At 43.4% G+C, this 23,621-nt stretch overlaps 1 protein-coding gene across 5 annotated transcripts in view; it reads right to left on the bottom strand.

The window, feature by feature from the left end:
* SNX13 (sorting nexin 13) overlaps positions 1-23,621 on the bottom strand; it is a 126,097-nt gene that overhangs the window by 67,815 nt on the left and 34,661 nt on the right. For 4 of the 5 annotated variants that reach the window (XM_077268736.1, XM_077268738.1, XM_077268741.1 and 1 more), the window contains exons 2-4: positions 16,309-16,421; positions 8,916-9,018; positions 767-856 (exon numbers count right to left, since the gene is read on the bottom strand). In XM_077268736.1, the coding sequence (XP_077124851.1) occupies positions 767-856; positions 8,916-9,018; positions 16,309-16,421 (306 nt within the window). Of the gene's footprint in view, positions 1-766; positions 857-8,915; positions 9,019-16,308; positions 16,424-23,621 lie in introns of those variants that run through there. The other variant, XM_077268739.1, reaches the window with a different exon arrangement.

Here is a 23,621-nt window from a genome sequence, read left to right as displayed (position 1 = left end):
CGGCACCCCCAGCTGATGACGGTGGCGGAAGTGCTCAGTTACGGAGGGGCTCCATCTACCGACAGTGGCCGCGGCGAGTACTGCACATCTGCCCCATATTTCATTTCAGTTATTAATTCCCTCGTGACAAAGCCCCCATACAACTGACGAACTGTACCACCGCCAAGAGGAATGTTATGTCCAGGTATCAATATAAGGATGAGTAATAGAGGAACAGGGCAACACAAAGATCGAAGAAAAGGCACTGTATTTTACTCTATTACATGATACTGCTATTCACACATCAGTTGCCTTTTTTTTTTTACTACTTTTTTTTGTCTTGCAATGAAAACCACATTCAGACTTTTTGTTACAAACAGGAATAAACAGTGTTTTTCTTCAGTGCTATTCAATTTTCCTCCATTTTTGATCCTAGAGTCCCATGTGTACGATCAGTTTTTCTTTTTTTTTTTTTTTATCTCGGACCCAAAGTTTCATTGATCCACACACACATCTGTTTTAAAGTCGGATCTGTGTCTCCGATCTGCGAGAAGCAGAACACGTCCTATTGTGATCTGTTTTGCAGATCAGACTCGGCCATTAAAGTCTATGAGCATCCATGTAACACTGATGAAATGCAGAAGACAGACTTTATTCCATCTGCATTTCTTCTATTTTTAACGAATACATTACTAAATCAATGGATTAAAAAAAAATAATAAAAATAATAATACAGATGAGAAAAGTAAGACGACTACAGGAAAACAAGGCTGCGGTAAACGCTTACTTGCTGCAGGGGTTCGTCGATCATATTGGCACCGGTGACCCTTCTGTCAATCTTGATGGGTTTAGCTTCACGTTTCATTTCTTCTAAAACCTAAAAAAATAAAAATAATGACTATAGGCAATATGAGATTTTCAGCCCCACTAATGGAAACTAATAGAAGAGTGCTGTGGGCATGCAGAGGTCACTGCGGAGGAGATGGTCCTGCTGTCCCATCACCCATACTGGCAATGGTGTAAGCCCTCTATTCTCCAGCTTTACAACAAATGGTGTGACATATGATAAAATAAGAGCAGCTTTCCTCTCCATGGATTCCCTGTGTGCCGTGCACCAGACATTACCCAAACAATGAGCAGCCTTGTGTCTTCTATGGAGAGGACCCCAGGAAGACCCCATTCTGTATCAGCCCCATCCGTGGTAGCCACTACTCTCAAGGTCTACACAATAATGCTATTGTACGGAAGGAGGTTGGTCTTGGACAGTCACAAACTTCCTCAGGGACAATTTGCCAAGGAAACTTCCACTGTCCACTTGAACTTCTCAAGGTCTTATCACTGGCTCAGGGGTACAAATACGTTTCCTCATGTTCGCCGTCTCATTGGGACTCCAACCCTATAATCCAGTAGACGTTTCCAGGCTTATACTGCGGAAAATCTCTCCCAGCAGTGCCAGCGCGGGTTTATGAGGCACCGGCCAATCTGATAAGCCTTTACGAGAGGTAAATCATAAACCTGACCTTGGTAAGGCTGTACATTTAGTAGATGTGGATTTGTAAAGGACTGAGTATTGTTTTATGCCGAAAGAGTTATTGAACTTTTAAAGTGAAAAAGTCACAAAATACAATGAAACCTTCCCTCAGTCATCACCTGCCACGCCTGTCCTAATTCTGCCAAGGTCCTCCGTCGGTCTCCATTCTTAGCATTTGGCTCAGATAGGCATTTGTCTGCTTCAGGCAATTACTGGCTCCAGCTGTGAACACCTCACCGATGTGACCAGTCATTGGCTGCAGCGGTCACATGTCCACCCAAATGGACCTGGAAGCACAGACTGGCAGGAGACCCTTGAAGCGGAGTGTGTCAGATCGCAGAGCATGCCCACAACACTCTACCACTGACGTCCATAGGGTGTTTTCTGACCGTGGTTGATGCGATACATTCCTTTAAAAAAGGGACTGTCCGCACAGAACAACTGTTCTAGCCAAGCACAGGCGCTCAGTGCATCATGGCGGGGCCAATCATTTATATACACCTTCACATCTGCTTGGTTTAAGTCCATCTCCACCCTTCCTTCTCTATGAAGCCAGAGCGGAGAATCAAAGAAGAGGGGGGGTGTAGACTGAAGCAAAAACAGGCGGCAGGACACAGTATGAACTGTCATTCTGTGCCGGCAGGGTCCCTTTAAAGGTAAAATGAAAAAAAAGCATAAAACGTCATTAAACTGAACAAACAACATTGTTTAATATTATAAGACGTCAAATACAGAGCTCTTTATTAATCCAATATGATAATTGGGATACAGACCACAACATCTGGATGTATAAATAATGGCGCTTTCAAGGGAAAACGATGTTTAAATGGTTGGTGCAAAGTTAAGAAGTTCTCCCCTCTCCTATGGATACGGGTTAACGTACTAATTGATAGGGGTCTGACCACTGGGATCCCAAGCAGTTCTGAGAACGTGGCTTTACTGAGCCTCATCTCAACGAAGGAGAGTAGGCCGGCTAATGAATGGAGGCCAAGCGTGTGCACCTCAGGCCATTCAGACAGGACTCTGGAGAGCTACATTCTTTAGCTCAGACTGCCAGCGATCAATAAAAGTGCATTGACCGCTGATCAGTAAATATTTATTGATCGGCGGCTATTTTTTGCCCGTTTTACACTGGCAGATCACACTTTTGATGAACTGTTCATTCAGTGCGCATAGGTTATCATTGTTCTCGGCAGCACAGTTTCTGTCTACACAGGATGATGTGCTGCTGAGAACGTTGATCTTTTGTGCAGGTAATTCATCAGGTGATCAGCAGCTGGTTAGACAGCACCATTATTGGGAAAAGATTGTTGGGAACGATTGTTTACGATAATCGTGGAGTAAACGGACATGAAACGGGTTATCAGGAACTTTTGTTTGTTTTTTTCCTATGGGGCCCAAGAACCTACCAGCAGGTTCTTGCCAACTATCTGCCTGCTCTGCCGAGAGGTCACAAACTGCTCCTGCCAGCGATTCACCAGCTTCCTGTGATGTCACGCCGCTCACAGTGCAGCTCTTTCTCTTCCTGTCTGCTCTGTCGAAAGGGCGTCACTGTGGACGTCACGTTGATTGACGCCAAATCCCTGCTGCCTTACTGCGGGATGCCGAATGTCAGCAGTAACCCCCTGTTGACAGAGCAGACAGGAAGAAAACGAGCAGCACTGTCGACATGACATCACGGGAAGCAATAGAAATGCTGCCTGAGCAGGAAGCGGTTGTCACAGGGTAGAACAGGCAGGTAATTAGCCGCCTGCCAGAAACATCTTGGCCTCATAGAAAAAAGTCCCAGCTAACCTCTTTAAGTGACTCCCTATTCAAGTGAATGGGAATAACTTATAAACTTGGTATAAAACCTTTAAGATGGACAAAGAACATAGATAAAGAGGGACAAAGAATGGGTCTTCTATGTTTATCCTGATGAAGTGGCTGAAGATGTGAATAGTTTTTAATTTCTTAATTTCTCATCTCCGTTTTGGAGATTTTGGAGAGGTGCTAGCTTAGATTTATCACTGGGGGCATTTACTTTTTTTCCCCTCTATGACGTTGCCCATTTATAAGAAGGAGGCATCATGCCCCCACAACTGGCTTTTCTCCATCTGAGAGTAAGACTGATGTCTAGCCAGGTCACTCAGATCAGTGATTACTGTGCAGAGGAAGGAGAGCAAAGCTATGGGTCCAAAGCTCTGCTCACACACTACAGCTCTCATCTCATTAAATGACAGTGCTGTGAAATGAGAGCTGCAGTGTGCGATAAAAAAAGAAACCCAGATACAAATCCCTGCTAACACCCGCTTGGTTGAAGTGAAATTCTTATATAAATTTCAAGCCAATATCTCTGCAGCGGAGAGCAGAAATAAAAACAAACACTGTTTTATTCAGATCATCATCCACTTAATCATGATGTTGCCAGTTTAGCAAGTTAAATGTGGTGAAAGGTTCTCTCTAAAGAGCAGCTGAGGTCCAAGGTCCATTAGGGATAGGTGATGCTGCATACACATCAAATAGAAGTTAGATGAACTTTATTATAGAAAGATCAGACAAATGGAGTATGGGGTCAACACGTCAGTCCGGCAATAGCTGATGTCGGAGGGAGATGGCTAAAATACCACAATACCCAATCCCATGTTCCTGTCCACATTCAGTACATTCATCTCCATTAAAATAAACAAGTGTGCTCACGAGAGCGGAGCGTGTGTGCTTATGGGGAGGACGGAGAGATGGCTGTCAGATGGATACAGTTATCTTCAATGAGTGTGTCTGATAAAGGATACATGCAATCTAATATATAAAGCTGAATGTGTGTGTGTGTGTATGTATGTATGTATGTATGTATGTCCGGGATTGGCATCTGAACCGTCGCAGCTACAGCCACAAAATTTTGCACAGTCACACGTCTGGACCCCGAGAGCGTCATAGGCTATGTTGTGAGGTGAAATTTTAACCCCGCGCTTTCCAATTCACCAAACAATTTTGCCCCTATCTACATAATGGGGAAAAAGTGAAAGGAAAAGTGTTGGAGGCGTCGCAGCTACAGGCACAAAAATTTGCACAGTCACACGTCTGGACCCCGAGAGCGTCATAGGCTATGTTGTGAGGTGAAATTTTAACCTCGCGCTTTCCAATTCACCAAACATTTTTGCCCCTATCTACATAATGGGGAAAATATGAAAGGAAAAGTGTTGGAGGCAAATTAACAGCTGCCAGATGTGAACAAGGGGGACTTAAAGAATGAGAGTGATGGCGCCAAAGAGTATATACTGTACAGTTGCTAAGGTGGGGCCCCGACATGGGATAATCACCACACCACCACGGGGATATGAACACACACACAAAATGCGCCACACACTACCACGTGCTCGAACACATATACCACCCTCAGCGCACATTTCACCACACATACACCAACCTCACCACATAAAAGTAGAAACACAAAAGTCGCCGCTCAAAACTCGCCACGCGCAAAAATCTCCACATGCAAAATTCGCCACACGTGCAAAACTCACCTCATGGAAAACTCGCCACACGCAAAACTTGCACATGCAGAAAAATTGCCACACGCAGAAAAATTGCCACATACACAAAAGTTGCAACACATGCAAAAGTTGCCTCACACAAAACTTGCACATACTCAAAAGGCACCACACATAAAACTCGCCACGCGCAAAACTCGCCATGCGCAAAACTTGCTGCACACAACTTGCTACACTAACCTGTCACATGCAACTCGACACACAAAAAGTTGCTACACACATGTCGCCACACAAAACTCATCTCACAAAAGTCCCTACATGCATGTCGCCACACGCAACTCAACACACACAACTTGACACACGAAACTCGCCCTAAAACACACACAAGTCTGGTATTATCCTTCAAAAATAAAAATCTGATTAATAAGCAGACAAACTACAAGAGCAACAAATGTACCATATAGGAATCCGGCAGCTGTCAGTCACATGACCAGTCTATTATGTGTATGTGTGAGCTAATATATACTGCCAGGGGGAGGGCTTACTGTTGGCTGGGGATTTATCAGGCTGCCATTTTAGCTTACAAATACTGAGGTAAAAATACTGACCAAATAACGTGTGAACGAGGGCTAATACAGGAGGAGATGACATACAGTTATATACTATATACAGGAGGAGATGACACACAGGTATATACTATTTACAGGGGAGATGACACACAGGTATATGCTATATACAGGAGGAGATGACACACAGATATATACTATATACAGGAGAGATGACACACAGGTATATACTATATAGAGGAGGAGATGACATACAGGTACATACTACATACAGGAGGAGATGACATACAGGTATATACTATATACAGGAGGAGATGACACACAGGTATATACTATATACAGGAGCAGATTACCTACAGGTATATAGTATATACAGGAGGAGATGACATACAGGTATATGCTATGTATAGGAGGAGATGACATACAGGTATATACTATATACAGAAGGAGATGACACACAGATATATACTATATATAGGTGAGATGACACACAGGTATATACTATATACAGGAGATTACATACAGGTATATCTAATATATAAAGCTGAATGTGTGTATGTATGTATGTGTGTATGTCCGGGATTGGCATCTGCACCGTCGCAGCTACAGCCACAAAATTTTGCACAGTCACACGTCTGGACCCCGAGAGCGTCATAGGCTATGTTGTGAGGTGAAATTTTAACCCCGCGCATTCCAATTCACCAAACAATTTTGCCCCTATCTACATAATGGGGAAAAAGTGAAGGGAAAAGTGTTGGAGGAAAATTGACAGCTGCCAGATGTGAACAATGAGGACTTAAAGAATGAGAGCGATGGTGCCAAAGAGTATATACCGTACAGTTGCTAAGGTGGGGCCCCGACATGGGATACTCACCACACACTGGGATGTGAACACAAACACAAAATGCGCCACACACTACCACGTGCTTGAACACATATACCACCCTCAGCACACATTTCACCACACACACACCAACCTCGCCACATAAAAGTCGAAACACAAAAGTCACCACTCAAAACTCGCAACGCGCAAAACTCGCTACATGCAAAACTCGCCATATGCAAAACTAGGCTCACGCAAAACTCGCCACACGTGCAAAACTCACCTCATGGAAAACTCACCTCATGCAAAACTTGCACACACAGAAAAATTGCCACATGTACAAAAGTTGCACCACATGCAAAAGTTGCCTCACATAAAACTTGCACATACTCAAAACGCACCACACATAAAACTCGCCACGCGCAAAACTCGCCATGCACAAATCTTGCTGCACACAACTTGCTACACTAACCTGTCACATGCAACTCGACACACAAAATGTTGCTACACGCATGTCACCACACAAAACTCATCTCACAAAAGTCGCTACATGCATGTCGCCACACGCAACTCAACACACACAACTTGACACATGAAACTCACCCTAAAACACACACAAGTCTGGTATTGTCCTTCAAAAATAAAAATCTGATTAATAAGCAGACAAACTACAAGAGCAACAAATGTACCATATAGGAAATACGGCAGCTGTCAGTCACATGGCCTGTCTATTATGTGTATGTGTGAGCTAATATATACTGCCAGGGGGGAGGGCTTCCTGTTGGCTGGGGATTTATCAGGCTGCCAATAGCAACCAATCACAGCTCAGCTTCTATTTTGCTACAGTTAATTAACCTGAGCTCTGATTGGTTAATATAGGCAACAAAGACATTCTCAGTATAACAAAGCTAATATATGTTGTGAAATTCTTCTATTAGCTTAGTTTTTGCCTTTTAATAATTACATTTCTATCTATTTGTTTTGTGGTTTTTGTGTGCAGAATAAATTTTTGTTAACACATTCTATTTTGCTAACAGCAGTCATTAACCCGGGCGAAGCCGGGTAGTACAGCTAGTGTGTTATAAATGCCCAACTTACAAATGAAAGATAAAACATGCCACAAATATCACTAAAATATAAACTGAATGGTAGCGGTTAGGATCATGAAAAGAATAAGAGGAAACAAGAAGAAAACATTCAACAAAGCAGATTACTGCTAGCAGATACCATCATGAAGTCAGATAATTGGGGCACGCCAATAGGGAATACAGCAATGCCAAAAATTAAGAGATCACTGCAAAATGTTCAGTTTGTCTGATTTTTCTCTTTACAGGTATATTTTTGAGTAAAATGTAAATTGGTGTTTTATTCTATAAACTTCTGACAACGTCTCCGCAGTTCCAAGCAATAAATTTTGTATTTATTTTCTGAAAATGAGAAAGGGTCAAAATAACAAAAAAATGCATTGCTTGCAGACCTCAAATAATGCAAAAAAACAAGTTCATAATCATTTAGAAACGATAATACTAACGTTTTAACTCCGGAAGAGTTCAGAAATCAATATTTTGTGGAATAACCATGATATTTAATCACAGCTTTCATGCGTCTTGGCATGCTTTCCACCAGTCTTTCACAATGCTTCTGGTGCAATAATTTAAGCAGTTCTTCTTTGTTTGAGGACTCGTGACTATCCATCATCCTCTTGATTACATTCCAGAGGTTTTCAATGGGGTTCAGGTCTGGAGATTGGGCTGCCCATGACAGGGTTTTGATGTGGTGGTCTCTTAATTTTTGCCAGAGTTGAATGTACCAGAACAGCTCATTGTGTCGGCATGTTATGTCACCGATTCTTATGCTGGCACATGGCCAGCATCCTGGCAGCATACGGGCGCGGTATACCCACACAGCACAGAAGTGAGGCATGACCGCAGTACAATGAACACACCCATCATATTACCAGGGCAGCGAGGCCACACAGAGGTCACATACAAGTAATCCATTCATTATCTCCTAAGTGACTGATGCCGAGGAATAACATGATGAACATCTCTCATGGCAGAATGCTAGTGTAACGCTCCCTGCAGAAAGCCCAAGCTTCGGTAAAATGCACAGTAACCCTAAAGCTATGCCAACTGCACGCCCCCCAGCACACCCATGTTATTTTGGAGCGTTTAAGTGAATGGTCCCGAGTACAGAAACGCATTTCACCCACATCATACACGGATAGTAACGCGGGCTGATAATGGACCCGAGGTCGGCAGCCTCTGCCGGTCACCAGGATGTTTTCTATTCAGGTATTTTAAAGAATAAAACCACATGCAAAGTTACACAGCAATCGGGCGTGATCAACTCCTGCTCTGATGCACAACCCACGTCTTGAGTTGTCTTTTTTGAGGATTACCAGATGATTTAAAAAGAAGTACCAAATAATAACAGTATTTTTTAATACAAAGGAAAATAGGAAAAGCTGTGTTTCGGTTCTATCCACCTGTAACAAGTCCACATACAAGTTACATGGAATCAGATGTGACGTCACACTGACCTACCCTTGAGATTCCAGCAGAAGTTTGAGGAAGAAAGGAGAGCTCACATTTCTCGAGGTACTTCTCAGACGTTATCTTTCCAAACAGAAGCGTGACCACAAAACCCCTAAGTGGGAAAAAAATAATTAACATTGTGCATGTGATTTACCTTCTTTTTTAAAATTAAATAGAAAGTAAAAGTATCTTTGTGATTTTGTGCCAAGTAAAATGTAGCAACTTAATGCACTTTGATGCAAACCTTAGCTGTGTTACTACCAGGGTTCTCCACCTCTTTAGCATGCCGAATACCCATCTCTTGTTCCCCCGATTAGAATTGGATAGACTGGCATAGAAAGAAACTGCAAAAACCTGTAAGGGTATGTGCAGACGTCAGGAATCGGCAGCACTTTGGATGCAGAACATGTCCGCTCCATCCAAAGCGCCGCCGTCTAATGAACGCAGGTGAATCCGCATGTGATCACTGAACCGAACGGCTTCATCGCGTCCAATACATTGTACGGGTGAAATTTATCTTGTGGAGGCTCACGTCTCCGCAAGATAAATAGACATGCTGCGGTCTGGAAAGACATGCCACATGTCAGTCTCTGCAGGAGAGCTGCGGGCGTCAGTGTAACGTCTTGAGGCTGCACAAGTATGCAGCGTCCAACCAGCAGCGTTTACTGATCGTGTGCACATACCCTGAGGCTAAATGCAAAAGTAGTAAATTTCCTCCAGATTAGCCATGCAGGTTGAAAAGTAGTAAATTTCCTCCAGATTAGCCATGCAGTTTGTGCAGTAGCAAATCTACAGCATAATACAGAATCAGCAGTATAGCTGAAATTTAAAGGGTTTATCCAGAGCCATATATTTTTCTGTGTCTGTTCTGCCTAACACAGATTTCTGCCAGCACAAAGTGGTTACTGACCACTCCTGCCGCAGATTCAGCAGCTCCATGTCAACAGAACAGCTCTTATTTGGGTCTGCTCTATCAATGGTCCATGACTGTCAACGCCAGGGTGACTGATAGCCGCCTCCCCTCAGTTATGCAGAGGAGAGCTGGCTGTCAGTCATCATGACATCAGCAGTCATGCCCCATCAATAGAGGAGCCCAGAAGACGAGCAGCTGAATCGCCCACAGGAGCAGTCAGTGACCGCTCTGAGCTGGTGCCAAATAGAACAGGAAGGTACAGTATCTGACTTTTTTTTTCTTTTTTTATTATGAGCCTAGACAACCCCTTTAAAAAAAATGTTTTCATCTTCTTGCTTCAGGAGGTCACCGCTTCACAGCTGCCTCCCAACTTACTACTCGCCGGGGAAAGGTGCTCCCCTGAAAGTTTGGCTTGGCGGAATGGTCGTTCCTTGGCTTCGAACTGCACACTCTCCGAGGTGGCAAACAGTGGCAGCTTTGCTGCTGCAGCATTGGAAGAGCGCTGGGGCACTGATCCTGGCTGGATCCAGCCATGCGGCTAGCTTCAAAGCAAAGAGCATGTAAGGGCTGCGCTCCTACTAGATGCTATACTGCAGTATATAAAAACAACCAACTGACAACCAAAGGGTCTCAGGTTCAAGTCTCCCAGGAAGAACAAAAAAGTAAATTGAAAAAAAAAATAAAAAAATAAATTTTAAAAACTCAGATCAGTTAACCTTTTTATTCCTTTAAAAAAAAAAAAAAAAAAAAAAAAGCCATGTTTATAAAAGTCAAATCTGTCAAAAAATGTAAAATGTACAGTAAAGCAACAAAATAAAACAAAACAAATGTAGAACAGAAACAAATGTTCCGGTCACCTTAACACACAAAAGCAATTCTTAACACCGCTCCATCAATAGAAAATTTTAAAAAAGTTTCAAAATTACAAACTATGAAAATGGTCATATCTTTCCACCACTAAAAAAAAAAAAAAAAAAAAAAACACAAAAAACTAAACTTCATACTGACTTGGATAATCATTATTGTGCAAGGAAAGCTTTTTTTCCACCATTAAACCCCACTTGGACTTTTTTTTGGGCTTCTTCCAGTACATGGTAAAATTGTGTATTTCGAAACTACAAATCACAACAACGAGCCCTCATAAGGCTATGTACCGTAAATGTAAAAAAGGAAGGGCTCATGGAAGAGGTGGGGGATAAAGCACAAAAGCAAAAATTCACCGAGGCAGAGGGAGGTTACAGGTTTTTTCCAAGAATAGAAAAAATAAAAAGGGAATGTCATTATAAATAAGTTCCTAACATTTAACCCCATCACCCCGGGCGATTTTCCGTTTTTTTATTTTTTCCTCCCCTACTTCCAAGAGCCAAAACTTTTTTATTTTTCCGTCCCCACAGCCGAATGAGGGCTTGTTTTTTTGTGGGACGAGTTGTACCTTTGAATGGCACCATTCATTTTATCTGGAAAGCAAGAAAAATATTCAAAGTGTGTTAAAATTGCTAAAAAGTGGAATTTCACAATTTTTGGAAGGGTTTTATTTACCATTTCACTAAATGAATATGATTATCCAGGTCAGTACGATTACGCAGATATCAAACATGTATAGCTTTTTTTTTTTTTTACAAACACTTTGCTTGTGTCGCCATTTTCTGAGAGCTGTAACACTTTACATTTTCAGGATACTGTGCTGTGTGATTGCTTATTTTAGCGACCCGAGCTGACATTTTACGGATAATATTTTGGGGTACATACAATGTATAGATCGCCTTTTATTGCAAGGTTGCGATGCCCCCCCACCCAAAAAAAAAAAATCGTAATTCTGGCATTTTGATTTTCTTGTTACACTGTTTACCGATTGTATTAATTTACCGTACATTACGTATTGAAAGTTCGGATTATAAACGCTCGATCTCTTATGAACGCCTGCTACAGGCTTTCTTTCACAGGAGAATTGTCATGACAAGCACAGAGGTCTTCAGCAGACCACCGGCTGTCATGGCAACCCATCGGTGCCCCACAATCACATAATGGAAGCGCTGATGGGCGCGTGGAATACCGTGCCTTCCTGCTGGCGTGTGCCAAATGCCGCTGTCGGAAATCGACAGCAGCATTTAACAGGTTAATGGCTGCTGACTCCACTCGCGGCTCTTAGAGGCACATGATGGCTGATTAAATCAGCCATCATCTTCCGGGAAAGATGTGGGCTTCGAGTGCGGTGCCCACATCAAAGGCAGGGACATGAAATATTATGTAGCGGTATATCCTGTGTCATCAAGGGGTAAATAAGTAAAACACACTTGTCTAGGAAGGTAATCTTTAAGGAATTAAAATTGCCCACCAGCGTCAAGGTGTACCCATATCGGGATGGTTCTAACCTCTAGTATTAAAGCCTTGCCACGCATCAAAATGACGTCAATGTGATTAAGGGTCAAGCAGGACCAGGTCCGAATATGGACCCCCAGAAATGGGAAGCCAAATAAACGTAATGTCCAGCTCAAAGAAAGGGAGGCCACACCATGCCTGCATGTAAGAATGACCCGGCACTGACTGACAGCTGGCTCTGCACAGATGTGCTGCAGAACTGGCTGTCAGTGTGAGCACCAGAGCGTGCCTACTGCCCCCACTCACAATGCTTTCAGTATGGCAGCCGGGTGTCTCTCTAACTAAATTAACCCTATACCTGCAGGTTAATAGCATTGTCCAACATGACATGTTCTCTTTAATATCAGGATTATGTAGACATTTTTAAAGATTTTCAAAATAAGTACATCAGGTCAAATACATTTTTTTATTAATTGCAGTAGATCGGCTCACTCGGCTGCACAGAGATAGACACAGGAACCGTTTCTATTTAAAGACCGGCTGGTTTATTGCAATCCTCATAAACCACGTCATCAGAATACATAAATACAGTCTTTGTCCAATATAAGGTAAAACAAAAAGTAACAAGTCCATCCAAAAGAACTAGTTAGCCCACCTGGCTTAGAGACCACCTTCTTAGTCCTTTTAGCAAAGACATTCAAATCAAGGAGAACTGCAACGTAAATACACAGCTCAGAGTTCAAGACTGAAACAGCTGACTATTCACCTACTACACCCCACCCTGGGGAGGTGATATGCTGAGCAGCTGTTCACTTAAAAACCTTACCCTTAAAATGGCTGTTTAACCCCTCTCAGCACTTAGTGTGCTGGAGCAATTTCCCTAGATTCATATCACTGAGGCTAACAACCTCAGTGATACACATCTCATCCATCTCTTTACCAGTGACTATCACAAAAACCATACAGTTTATATTGTGAAATCTGGGGAGAGTTCCACTTAAAAGAAGGGATCTCTACTAGTTTTGACCCTGGGGAAACATTAGGAAGAGAGATGGCATTGCAAATCTTCAGCCATTAATATCTCACTGTATAATGCTGGCACTCTAGACGTCTGCTTCCCCAGGCAGTTCCAGGCACTCCGCTGTTACATCATATGGGCACTGTGTGATTTGGATTTATCTGCAGTACTGGATGTTGTACTAAAACCATTAAAAAAAAAAAAAAAGAGCCGAGCCTGGAAATCTATTCCACGGAAGTTGCATATTAGAAATAACTCCTACAACCTCTTAGGATCGTAGACTCCCATAAACTTAGGTGACTGCAGCAAACAGATGTGTAATTGCAGATGATCATAGCGGAAATGCACCGACCGTATCAATAAAAAAGGTGATTATTTACCAGGTGCATGAACCCAAGCACAGACGAGACCTACCTCAGTCATATCAGCAGAAGCACATGCCAACAATATCAAGGCGTGCACATAATTCCAGGAAAGAGCATAGCACGGCGAGCATCCACATGGAGAAAGCAGCAGATAAGGATGGTGGAATATCAGTAAGGTCAGGAATACAGAAGATCATATGCAGCCGATCATGGGCACAGTGAGCAGCGGGCATCCGCAGAGGGCCTGGACCCAACAAGCCATCTCCCGCACTGACAGTCCTTACTGAACAAGGCGACAGTCTATGTACTTGTCAGATACAATTAAAGTAGCCCTGAATTACACATTAAAATTGCAATTAATTAAACCTCAGTGGTTCCCCATTTAGGACCACCATCCATTACCCTGGACAGAGTTGGTCTCCGGAGGATACCAAACATCTGAGCAATAAACACTGCCCATTCATTTTGTTATGCTGCTGGTGGATCATCACCTGCCATCTGACTCCCCCAATAAAAGGTTTCCTTAATGATCAGACTGGGCAGTCATTAATCGCTTAGCCTGATCTTTGAGAGAGCGGGGCCACTGGTCATACCTGCAGAACGATCTCTCACAGATCACTGCAAGGCAACAAGACGCTGGAGGTGACCAGCACATTACATTCGGCTTCCTGCCATGCAGAGAACTGTGCAGCCGGTCACAGAGGCGCAGGTCTATCTCTTCCTGCCCACAAAACGAAGGGGGACACGGTCTCTGGACCCCGAGGATGGAGGAGCAATAAACCTTTAGACAAGTAGATGCTCATAAAGGAAAAGTAAAGGAACTCCCGGAAGCTTTGTTATTGCTTCTCTTACTGCACTGACAAAGTACAACACGTATGGCAGCTGTTCAGATTTTTGGTTTATAGGTTGCAATTGATTCCAATATACAAACTGGGTTTTACCTTCTGTGCGCTGTAATGATAATGTGGATTGCTCACTATGGTAAGTCCAATATACAAGATGTAAATCACAACTAAACCATTAGGGGATGTGCACATGTGGGGTTTTGTCGCTTTTTCTGTTTCCCCAAAACCTGAAGAATTTCCTAGTACTAGCAGGTGAATGAGAATCCTAAGTCTCATGCACATTGCTCAATTTCTCACTGCAGATTTCATTCTGCAGCGTGTTAATTTTTTATCAACATGCATTCTTGGTGCAGATTTCACCCATACTAATGACAGGGAAAAAACTGCAACAAAAACACAAGTAAAAGGGGAAAAAAAGCAACAAAAATGTGCTTATCTAATGCAGCATTTGTCCCTGCTAACACATGAACATTTGCAGATAATGACTGTGCACATACCCTTACAGTGCCCTCTAATATAATTACAAGCAGATCTGTTGGGATCCGGGTCTCGAGACCATCACGATCACTCCAGCTTTCCTCCCCTGCCGGAGCGCACACAGATTATAGTACTAATTCAATGGAAAACATCGGCTACAAAGCAGAGCATTCCGGTCCCCCAGTGATCAGTGCGAGTCTCCGGGTCCGGACCCCAGACAATTTACCTATAATTAAAAGGGCACTGTGAATGTGGGGAAAAAAAAAAACTTAGGGGTTTAAATACTGCAACATAGAAATGCATGTCTGAACAGTAGTCACAGGTCTTGGCAGTGTCCGGTTATATCCTGATACAATATTAGACCTCCAAAGTTCATGATGTTACACCGCTCCTTCCTTAGACCACTAGGATCCTTTTCATTAGTAAGATTTTTTTGTATTTTCCGCTGTCTAAGCCTCCTATAGTCAGAAAAATCTGGAATCTGAACACCGGACAGCAGATCCGTCACTCCGTCCTTGATCGATCAGACCGACAAAATGAAGTCTAATCTGATATTCCGAGTGAATGGTGAATACGTGACACCAAACCGGCTACGTGTCCATTACCAACATAGCAGAACCAGATCACCATGTACACCACCACTTTCTGCAGAGACTGGCTCACCTCTCACTCTCCATACGGTATGGTGGGCAGGACACAATCACAGCTTTACAGGCGGATATAGCCATGTCTAATAAAGGCAGCAAGTGTGAAAACTGCTCACAGGGTCCGATTCTATCAGTAAGTGGCGAGTAATCAGCCTAAAAACCATTACATCTTGTTTACTGGGTGTGTATTCAAGAAATGCATAAAGTACAGGATCTTCTGACTGCAGAGGAGAAGCAGAGATGTAACCGTAATAATGGTAATAAGCGTAATACTGCAGTATACTAAATTATATAAAATTACACAGACAACCCATCATTGTCTACAGGCCCCCGGAGGGGTGGCCCACTAGGGCTCCCCCCTTATGCAGGGTCAAAGTATTAATTTGATCAATACAAGTTGTGTGTATATATATATATATATATATATATATATATATATATATATTCTCAACTTATATGAAAAAGTGATCATTTGATCAATACATTTTATATAATCATTGTATTTATATTAGAAACGGATTGCATTAGCAGTAAGCAGACCGTAGAGCGTCTCTATACGTAAAACGGCCGTCGTCTTACCAGCCGCATCTGCTCATCCTCATCAGCTTTCCTTCCGGTGATTGAATTAGATCATATATTTGATGCGTTTATGGAAAGTGTTGAAATGACGGTGACCACATACATGTATATACCCCTTGAACGCTTTTCAGTGATTTCAGCACATCTCTTGGCATTTCACAATGAAATGACAGCGAGACCAGACGGCCTGCAGCCGCTCATACAAATAACATATCTCCTGTAAAGCGCATAGTACTTACCCACCCACGAAGCAGAGGATATAAAAGGCAAAGTAGAATATAGCAAAGGGTCCAAATGTGATGAGGAAGAGCACGCCACCGAGACTACCCCAACCCCATATGGAAAGACTGGCCTGCAGAGAAAGAGAAGAAAACAACATATTACACCATTGTGACTGATGCAGGATATTAAAGCAGTACATTTGTTACCATTAGGGTTGAGCGAAACGGGTCGATCATTTTCAAAAGTCGCCGACTTTTGGCTAAGTCGGCGTCTCATGAAACCCGATCCGACCCCTGTGCTTGTCGGCCATGCGGTACGCGACTTTCGCGCCAAAGTCGCGTTTCAATGACGCGAAAAGCGCCATTTCTCAGCCAATGAAGGTGAACGCAGAGTGTGGGCAGCGTGATGACATAGATCCTGGTCCCCACCATCTTAGAGAAGGGCATTGCAGTGATTGGCTTGCTGTCTGCGGCGTCACAGGGGCTATAAAGGGGCGTTCCCGCCGACCGCCATCTTACTGCTGCTGATCTGAGCTTAGGGACAGGTTGCTGCCGCTTCGTCAGAAGCAGGGAGAGCGTTAGGCAGGGTCCACTAACCACCAAACCGCTTGTGCTGCAGCGATTTCCACTGTCCAACACCACCTTCGGTGTGCAGGAACAGTGGAAGCTATTTTTTTTTTTTTTTCCCCTCAGCGCTGTAGCTCATTGGGCTGCCCTAGAAGGCTCCGTGATAGCTGTATTGCTGTGTGTACGCCACTGTGGAAACCAACTGCTTTTTTCAAAGCACATATCCTCTTGTTCCTTCCTTTCTGCACAGCTATCTTTTTTGTTTGTCCACACTTTTTATTTAATTTGTGCATCAGTCCACTCCTATTGCTGCCTGCCATACCTGGCTTACATTACTGCAGGGAGATAGTAATTGTAGGACAGTTTTTTTTTTGTTTTGTTTTTTTTTTGTGGGAGATTAAGATTGGCATTTCTGCTACAGTGCCATCCCTGTGTGTGCCATCTCTCACTGAGTGGGCCATAGAAAGCCTATTTATTTTTTCCGTGATTTGTGTTCTAAAATCTACCTCAACACAGAAACACTACATCAATCAGTGGGAGAAAAATATTGGCCTCAGTCAGGGCTTGTGTGCCACTGCTGTGTGTGCGCTATCATTCAGTGGGCTATAGCAAGCCTATATTTTTTTTTTTTTTTTTTTTTTAATATTATTTGGTTTCAAAAGTCTCCCTGAAAAAAAAAAAAAACCTAAAAAAACAGTGGGAGAGTAATATTGCCCTTTCAGCTTGTGTGCCAGTCTTGACTCCTGGGTGTGCCACCTCTCTCCCTCTCATTCAGTGGGCCATAGAAAGCCTATTTATTTTTTTTTTTAAATATTATTGGGTTTCTAAAGTCTCCCTGAAAAAAACAAAAAATACATAAAAAAACAGTGGGAGAGTAATATTGCCCTTTCAGCTTGTGTGCCAGTCTTGACTCCTGGGTGTGCCACCTCTCTCCCTTTCATTCAGTGGGCCATAGAAAGCCTATTTTTTTTTTTTTAATATTATTTGGTTTCTAATTCTCCCTGAAAAAAAAAAAAAAACCTAAAAAAACAGTGGGAGAGTAATATTGCCCTTTCAGCTTGTGTGCCAGTCTTGACTCCTGGGTGTGCCACCTCTCTCCCTCTCATTCAGTGGGCCATAGAAAGCCTATTTATTTTTTTTTTTAAATATTATTGGGTTTCTAAAGTCTCCCTGAAAAAACAAAAAATACATAAAAAAACAGTGGGAGAGTAATATTGCCCTTTCAGCTTGTGTGCCAGTCTTGACTCCTGGGTGTGCCACCTCTCTCCCTTTCATTCAGTGGGCCATAGAAAGCCTATTTATTTTTTCCGTGATTTGTGTTCTAAATTCTACCTCAACACAAAAACACTACATCAATCAGTGGGAGAAAAATATTGGCCTCAGTAAGGGCTTGTGTGCCACTGCTGTGTGTGCTATCTCTCATTCAGTGGGCTATAGCAAGCCTATTTTTTTTTTTTTTTTTTTTTTTTTTTAATATTATTTGGTTTCTAAAGTCTCCCTGAAAAAAAAAAAAAACCTAAAAAAACAGTGGGAGAGTAATATTGCCCTTTCAGCTTGTGTGCCAGTCTTGACTCCTGGGTGTGCCACCTCTCTCCCTCTCATTCAGTGGGCCATAGAAAGCCTATTTATTTTTTTTTTTAAATATTATTGGGTTTCTAAAGTCTCCCTGAAAAAAACAAAAAATACATAAAAAAACAGTGGGAGAGTAATATTGCCCTTTCAGCTTGTGTGCCAGTCTTGACTCCTGGGTGTGCCACCTCTCTCCCTCTCATTCAGTGGGCCATAGAAAGCCTATTTATTTTTTTTTTTAAATATTATTGGGTTTCTAAAGTCTCCCTGAAAAAAACAAAAAATACATAAAAAAACAGTGGGAGAGTAATATTGCCCTTTCAGCTTGTGTGCCAGTCTTGACTCCTGGGTGTGCCACCTCTCTCCCTTTCATTCAGTGGGCCATAGAAAGCCTATTTTTTTTTTTTTAATATTATTTGGTTTCTAATTCTCCCTGAAAAAAAAAAAAAAACCTAAAAAAACAGTGGGAGAGTAATATTGCCCTTTCAGCTTGTGTGCCAGTCTTGACTCCTGGGTGTGCCACCTCTCTCCCTCTCATTCAGTGGGCCATAGAAAGCCTATTTATTTTTTTTTTTAAATATTATTGGGTTTCTAAAGTCTCCCTGAAAAAACAAAAAATACATAAAAAAACAGTGGGAGAGTAATATTGCCCTTTCAGCTTGTGTGCCAGTCTTGACTCCTGGGTGTGCCACCTCTCTCCCTTTCATTCAGTGGGCCATAGAAAGCCTATTTATTTTTTCCGTGATTTGTGTTCTAAATTCTACCTCAACACAAAAACACTACATCAATCAGTGGGAGAAAAATATTGGCCTCAGTAAGGGCTTGTGTGCCACTGCTGTGTGTGCTATCTCTCATTCAGTGGGCTATAGCAAGCCTATTTTTTTTTTTTTTTTTTTTTTTTTTAATATTATTTGGTTTCTAAAGTCTCCCTGAAAAAAAAAAAAAACCTAAAAAAACAGTGGGAGAGTAATATTGCCCTTTCAGCTTGTGTGCCAGTCTTGACTCCTGGGTGTGCCACCTCTCTCCCTCTCATTCAGTGGGCCATAGAAAGCCTATTTATTTTTTTTTTTAAATATTATTGGGTTTCTAAAGTCTCCCTGAAAAAAACAAAAAATACATAAAAAAACAGTGGGAGAGTAATATTGCCCTTTCAGCTTGTGTGCCAGTCTTGACTCCTGGGTGTGCCACCTCTCTCCCTCTCATTCAGTGGGCCATAGAAAGCCTATTTATTTTTTTTTTTAAATATTATTGGGTTTCTAAAGTCTCCCTGAAAAAAACAAAAAATACATAAAAAAACAGTGGGAGAGTAATATTGCCCTTTCAGCTTGTGTGCCAGTCTTGACTCCTGGGTGTGCCACCTCTCTCCCTTTCATTCAGTGGGCCATAGAAAGCCTATTTTTTTTTTTTTAATATTATTTGGTTTCTAATTCTCCCTGAAAAAAAAAAAAAAACCTAAAAAAACAGTGGGAGAGTAATATTGCCCTTTCAGCTTGTGTGCCAGTCTTGACTCCTGGGTGTGCCACCTCTCTCCCTCTCATTCAGTGGGCCATAGAAAGCCTATTTATTTTTTTTTTTAAATATTATTGGGTTTCTAAAGTCTCCCTGAAAAAACAAAAAATACATAAAAAAACAGTGGGAGAGTAATATTGCCCTTTCAGCTTGTGTGCCAGTCTTGACTCCTGGTTGTGCCACCTCTCTCTCTCTAATTGTGGGCCATAGAAAGCCTTTTTTTTTTTTTTTTAATATTATTTGGTTTCTAAAGTCTCCCTGAGAAAAAAAAATAAATAAATTAGGTGGGAGATTAATATTGACATTAGTGCTTGAGTGACAGTCCTGCGTGTGTGTCATCTCTGTGATTTTGTGCCACAGAAAACAGAGTGTGTAACATTGTGCCTGATTTTCCTTGTGGTCTCACCAACCTGTTAAGGGATATTGAAATCATACTGAAGTTATAGCTCACCGTGTAAGTTGTTTGATAGCAACAAATAAAGTTACTTTGGTTAAGATTTTAAAACAATGAGGAAGTCTGGTGCAAGAGGTCGTCGTGGGCGTTCATTGTCAGCTGGTAATGATGGTAGTGGTAGTGGAGCATCAGGTGGTCGTGGGGATAAAAATATTCCACCTAAGTCTGGAGCTGTGGAGCCAGTTTCGTCGTCAGGCTACACAAGGCCTCGAACGCTCTCTTTTCTGGGAGTAGGAAAACCGCTTTTAAAGGCGGAGCAGCAACAGCAAGTTTTGGCTTACATTGCAGACTCAGCCTCTAGCTCTTTTGCCTCCTCTTCCGAAACTGGTAAATGTAAAAGCAGCGCGTCGCTTGTGGATGTTCACGGTCAGGGACAAGTCGCTTCCTTGTCCTCCTCAGCAAAAACTACAACAAGAGAGAAGGATGCAGCAGGCGACACAACGGGTCACTCCATGGAGCTCTTTACACATACCGTCCCTGGCTTAGAAAGTGAAACATTTAACAGGCCATGCCCATTACAAGTATATTCTGACATGGAGTGCACTGATGCACAGCCACAGCCAGAGTACTATGCTGCTCCTTTGACTCAGACCACCACATTGCCCTCTCAGGGTACAGATCCACAATCAGACCCTGATGAGACTATGTTGCCCCGCCACGAACGCTATACCACCGACCGACACAGTGACACAGACGAAGTTGCACACGAGCTCGAAGAGGAGGTAATAGATGACCCAGTTATTGACCCCGATTGGCAGCCATTGGGGGAACAGGGTGCAGGCGGCAGTAGTTCAGAAGCGGAGGTGGAGGAGGGGCCGCAGCAGGCATCAACATCGCAACAGGTTCCATCTGCCGGGCCCGTATCTGGACCAAAACGCGTGTCAAAGCCAAAACCTGTTGGAGCACAGCGTTGCCATCCGGTTAAAGCTCAGTCTGCAATCCCTGAAAAGGGATCAGAGTCTAGGAAGAGTGCAGTCTGGCATTTTTTTAAACAACATCCAACTGATCAGCGCAAAGTCATCTGTCAAAAATGTTCAACTAGCTTAAGCAGAGGTCAGAATCTGAAAAGTCTAAATACTAGTTGCATGCATAGACACTTAACCACCATGCATTCTCAAGCCTGGACTAACTACCAAACGTCCCTCAAGGTTGTAGCACCCTCGGCCAATGAAGCTAGTCAGCAACGCAACATCCCTTCCGTCACTGTAAGGCCACCATTTTCCGCACCACCGGCAGTATCTGTGCAGGTTTCTTTGCCAGCCAAAAGCAGTCAGGGTCAGGGAATCACCAGTTTTGTAGGAGGAAATATTGCATGTAGGGCACCGGCGGAAACAATACCGTCTCCAACCGTCTCTCAGTCTGCCATGTCCACCGGCACACCCGAAAGTTCCACGATCTACAGCTCTCCAGTCCAGCTCACCCTACATGAGACTCTGGTTAGAAAAAGGAAGTACTTATCCTCGCATCCGCGTACACAGGGTTTTAACGCCCACATAGCTAGACTAATCTCGTTAGAGATGATGCCCTACCGGTTAGTTGAAAGCGAAGCTTTCAAAGCCCTGATGGAGTACGCTGAACCACGATACGAGCTACCCAGTCGACACTTTTTTTCCAGAAAAGCCATCCCAGCCCTGCACCAGCATGTTAAACAGCGCATCGTCCATGCACTCAGGCAATCTGTGAGTACAAAGGTGCACCTGACTACAGATGCATGGACCAGTAGGCATGGCCAGGGACGTTATGTGTCCATCACGGCACACTGGGTGAATGTGGTGGATGCAGGGTCCACAGGCGACATCAATTTAGGGACAGTTGTGCCTAGCCCACGGTCTAGGAAACAGTTGGCTGTAGGCGTTCGCACCCCCTCCTCCTCCTCCTCGTCCTCCTGCAGAAGCTACAGCTCTTCCACAGAACGCAGTCGGCCAACCACTCCATCGGCAGATGACACTGTTGCACACCAGTTGTCCCATTATGGGCCAGCTACTGCCAAGCGTCAGCAGGCTGTATTGGCTATGAAGTGTTTGGGCGACAACAGACACACCGCGGAAGTTCTGTCCGAGTTCTTGCAACAAGAAACGCAGTCGTGGCTGGGCACAGTAGATCTTGAGGCAGGCAAGGTAGTGAGTGATAACGGAAGGAATTTCATGGCTGCCATCTCCCTTTCCCAACTGAAACACATTCCTTGCCTGGCTCACACCTTAAACCTGGTGGTGCAGTGCTTATTGAAAACTTATCCTGGGTTCTCCGACCTGCTCCTCAAAGTGCGTGCACTTTGCTCACATATCCGACGTTCGCCTGTACACGCCAGCCGTATGCAGACCTATCAGCGGTCTTTGAACCTTCCCCAGCATCGCCTAATCATAGACGTTGCAACAAGGTGGAACTCAACACTGCACATGCTTCAGAGACTGTGCGAACAGAGGCGTGCTGTTATTTATTTGTGGGAGGATACACGGGCAGGCAGTAGGATGGCAGACATGGAGTTGTCAGGTGTGCAGTGGTCGAAGATACAAGACATGTGTCAAGTCCTTCAGTGTTTTGAGGAATGCACACGGCTGGTTAGTGCAGACAACGCCGTAATAAGCATGAGCATCCCCCTAATGCGTCTGCTGATGCAAAGTTTGACGCACATAAAGGAGCAGGCGTCTGCACCAGAGGAAGAGGGAAGCCTTGATGACAGTCAGCCATTGTCTGGTCAGGGCAGTGTACAGGACGAGGTAGCGGGCGAAGAGGAGGTGGAGGACGAGGAGGATGATGGGGATGAGTATATTTTTAATGCGGAAACTTTCACGGGGGCACAGGAAATTGGTTGCGTGTCACGGCCGGGTTCTGGTTTTTTGAGGGACACAAGTGACGTAGATTTGCCTGCAACTGCCCCTCAACCAATCACAACCGGAGATTTGACAAGTGGAACTTTGGCCCACATGGCGGATTATGCCTTACGTATCCTACAAAGGGACACACGCATTACGAAAATGATGAACGATGACGATTACTGGTTGGCCTGCCTCCTTGATCCACGCTATAAAGGCAAATTGCAAAATGTTATGCCACATGAGAACTTGGAACTAATATTAGCAACCAAACAATCAACTCTTGTTGACCGTTTGCTTCAGGCATTCCCAGCACACAGCGCACGTGATCGTTCTCACACGAGCTCCAGGGGGCAGCAGACTAGGAGTGTTAGGGGTGCACACATCAGAAGTGGCGTTGGACAGAGGGGTTTTCTGAC

This window comes from Ranitomeya variabilis, chromosome 6 (genome assembly GCF_051348905.1).
Source record: "Ranitomeya variabilis isolate aRanVar5 chromosome 6, aRanVar5.hap1, whole genome shotgun sequence".
Lineage (NCBI taxonomy): Eukaryota > Metazoa > Chordata > Amphibia > Anura > Dendrobatidae > Ranitomeya > Ranitomeya variabilis.
Note: the sequence above shows the minus strand (reverse complement) of the source record. Positions and strands in the feature narration are given on the sequence as shown.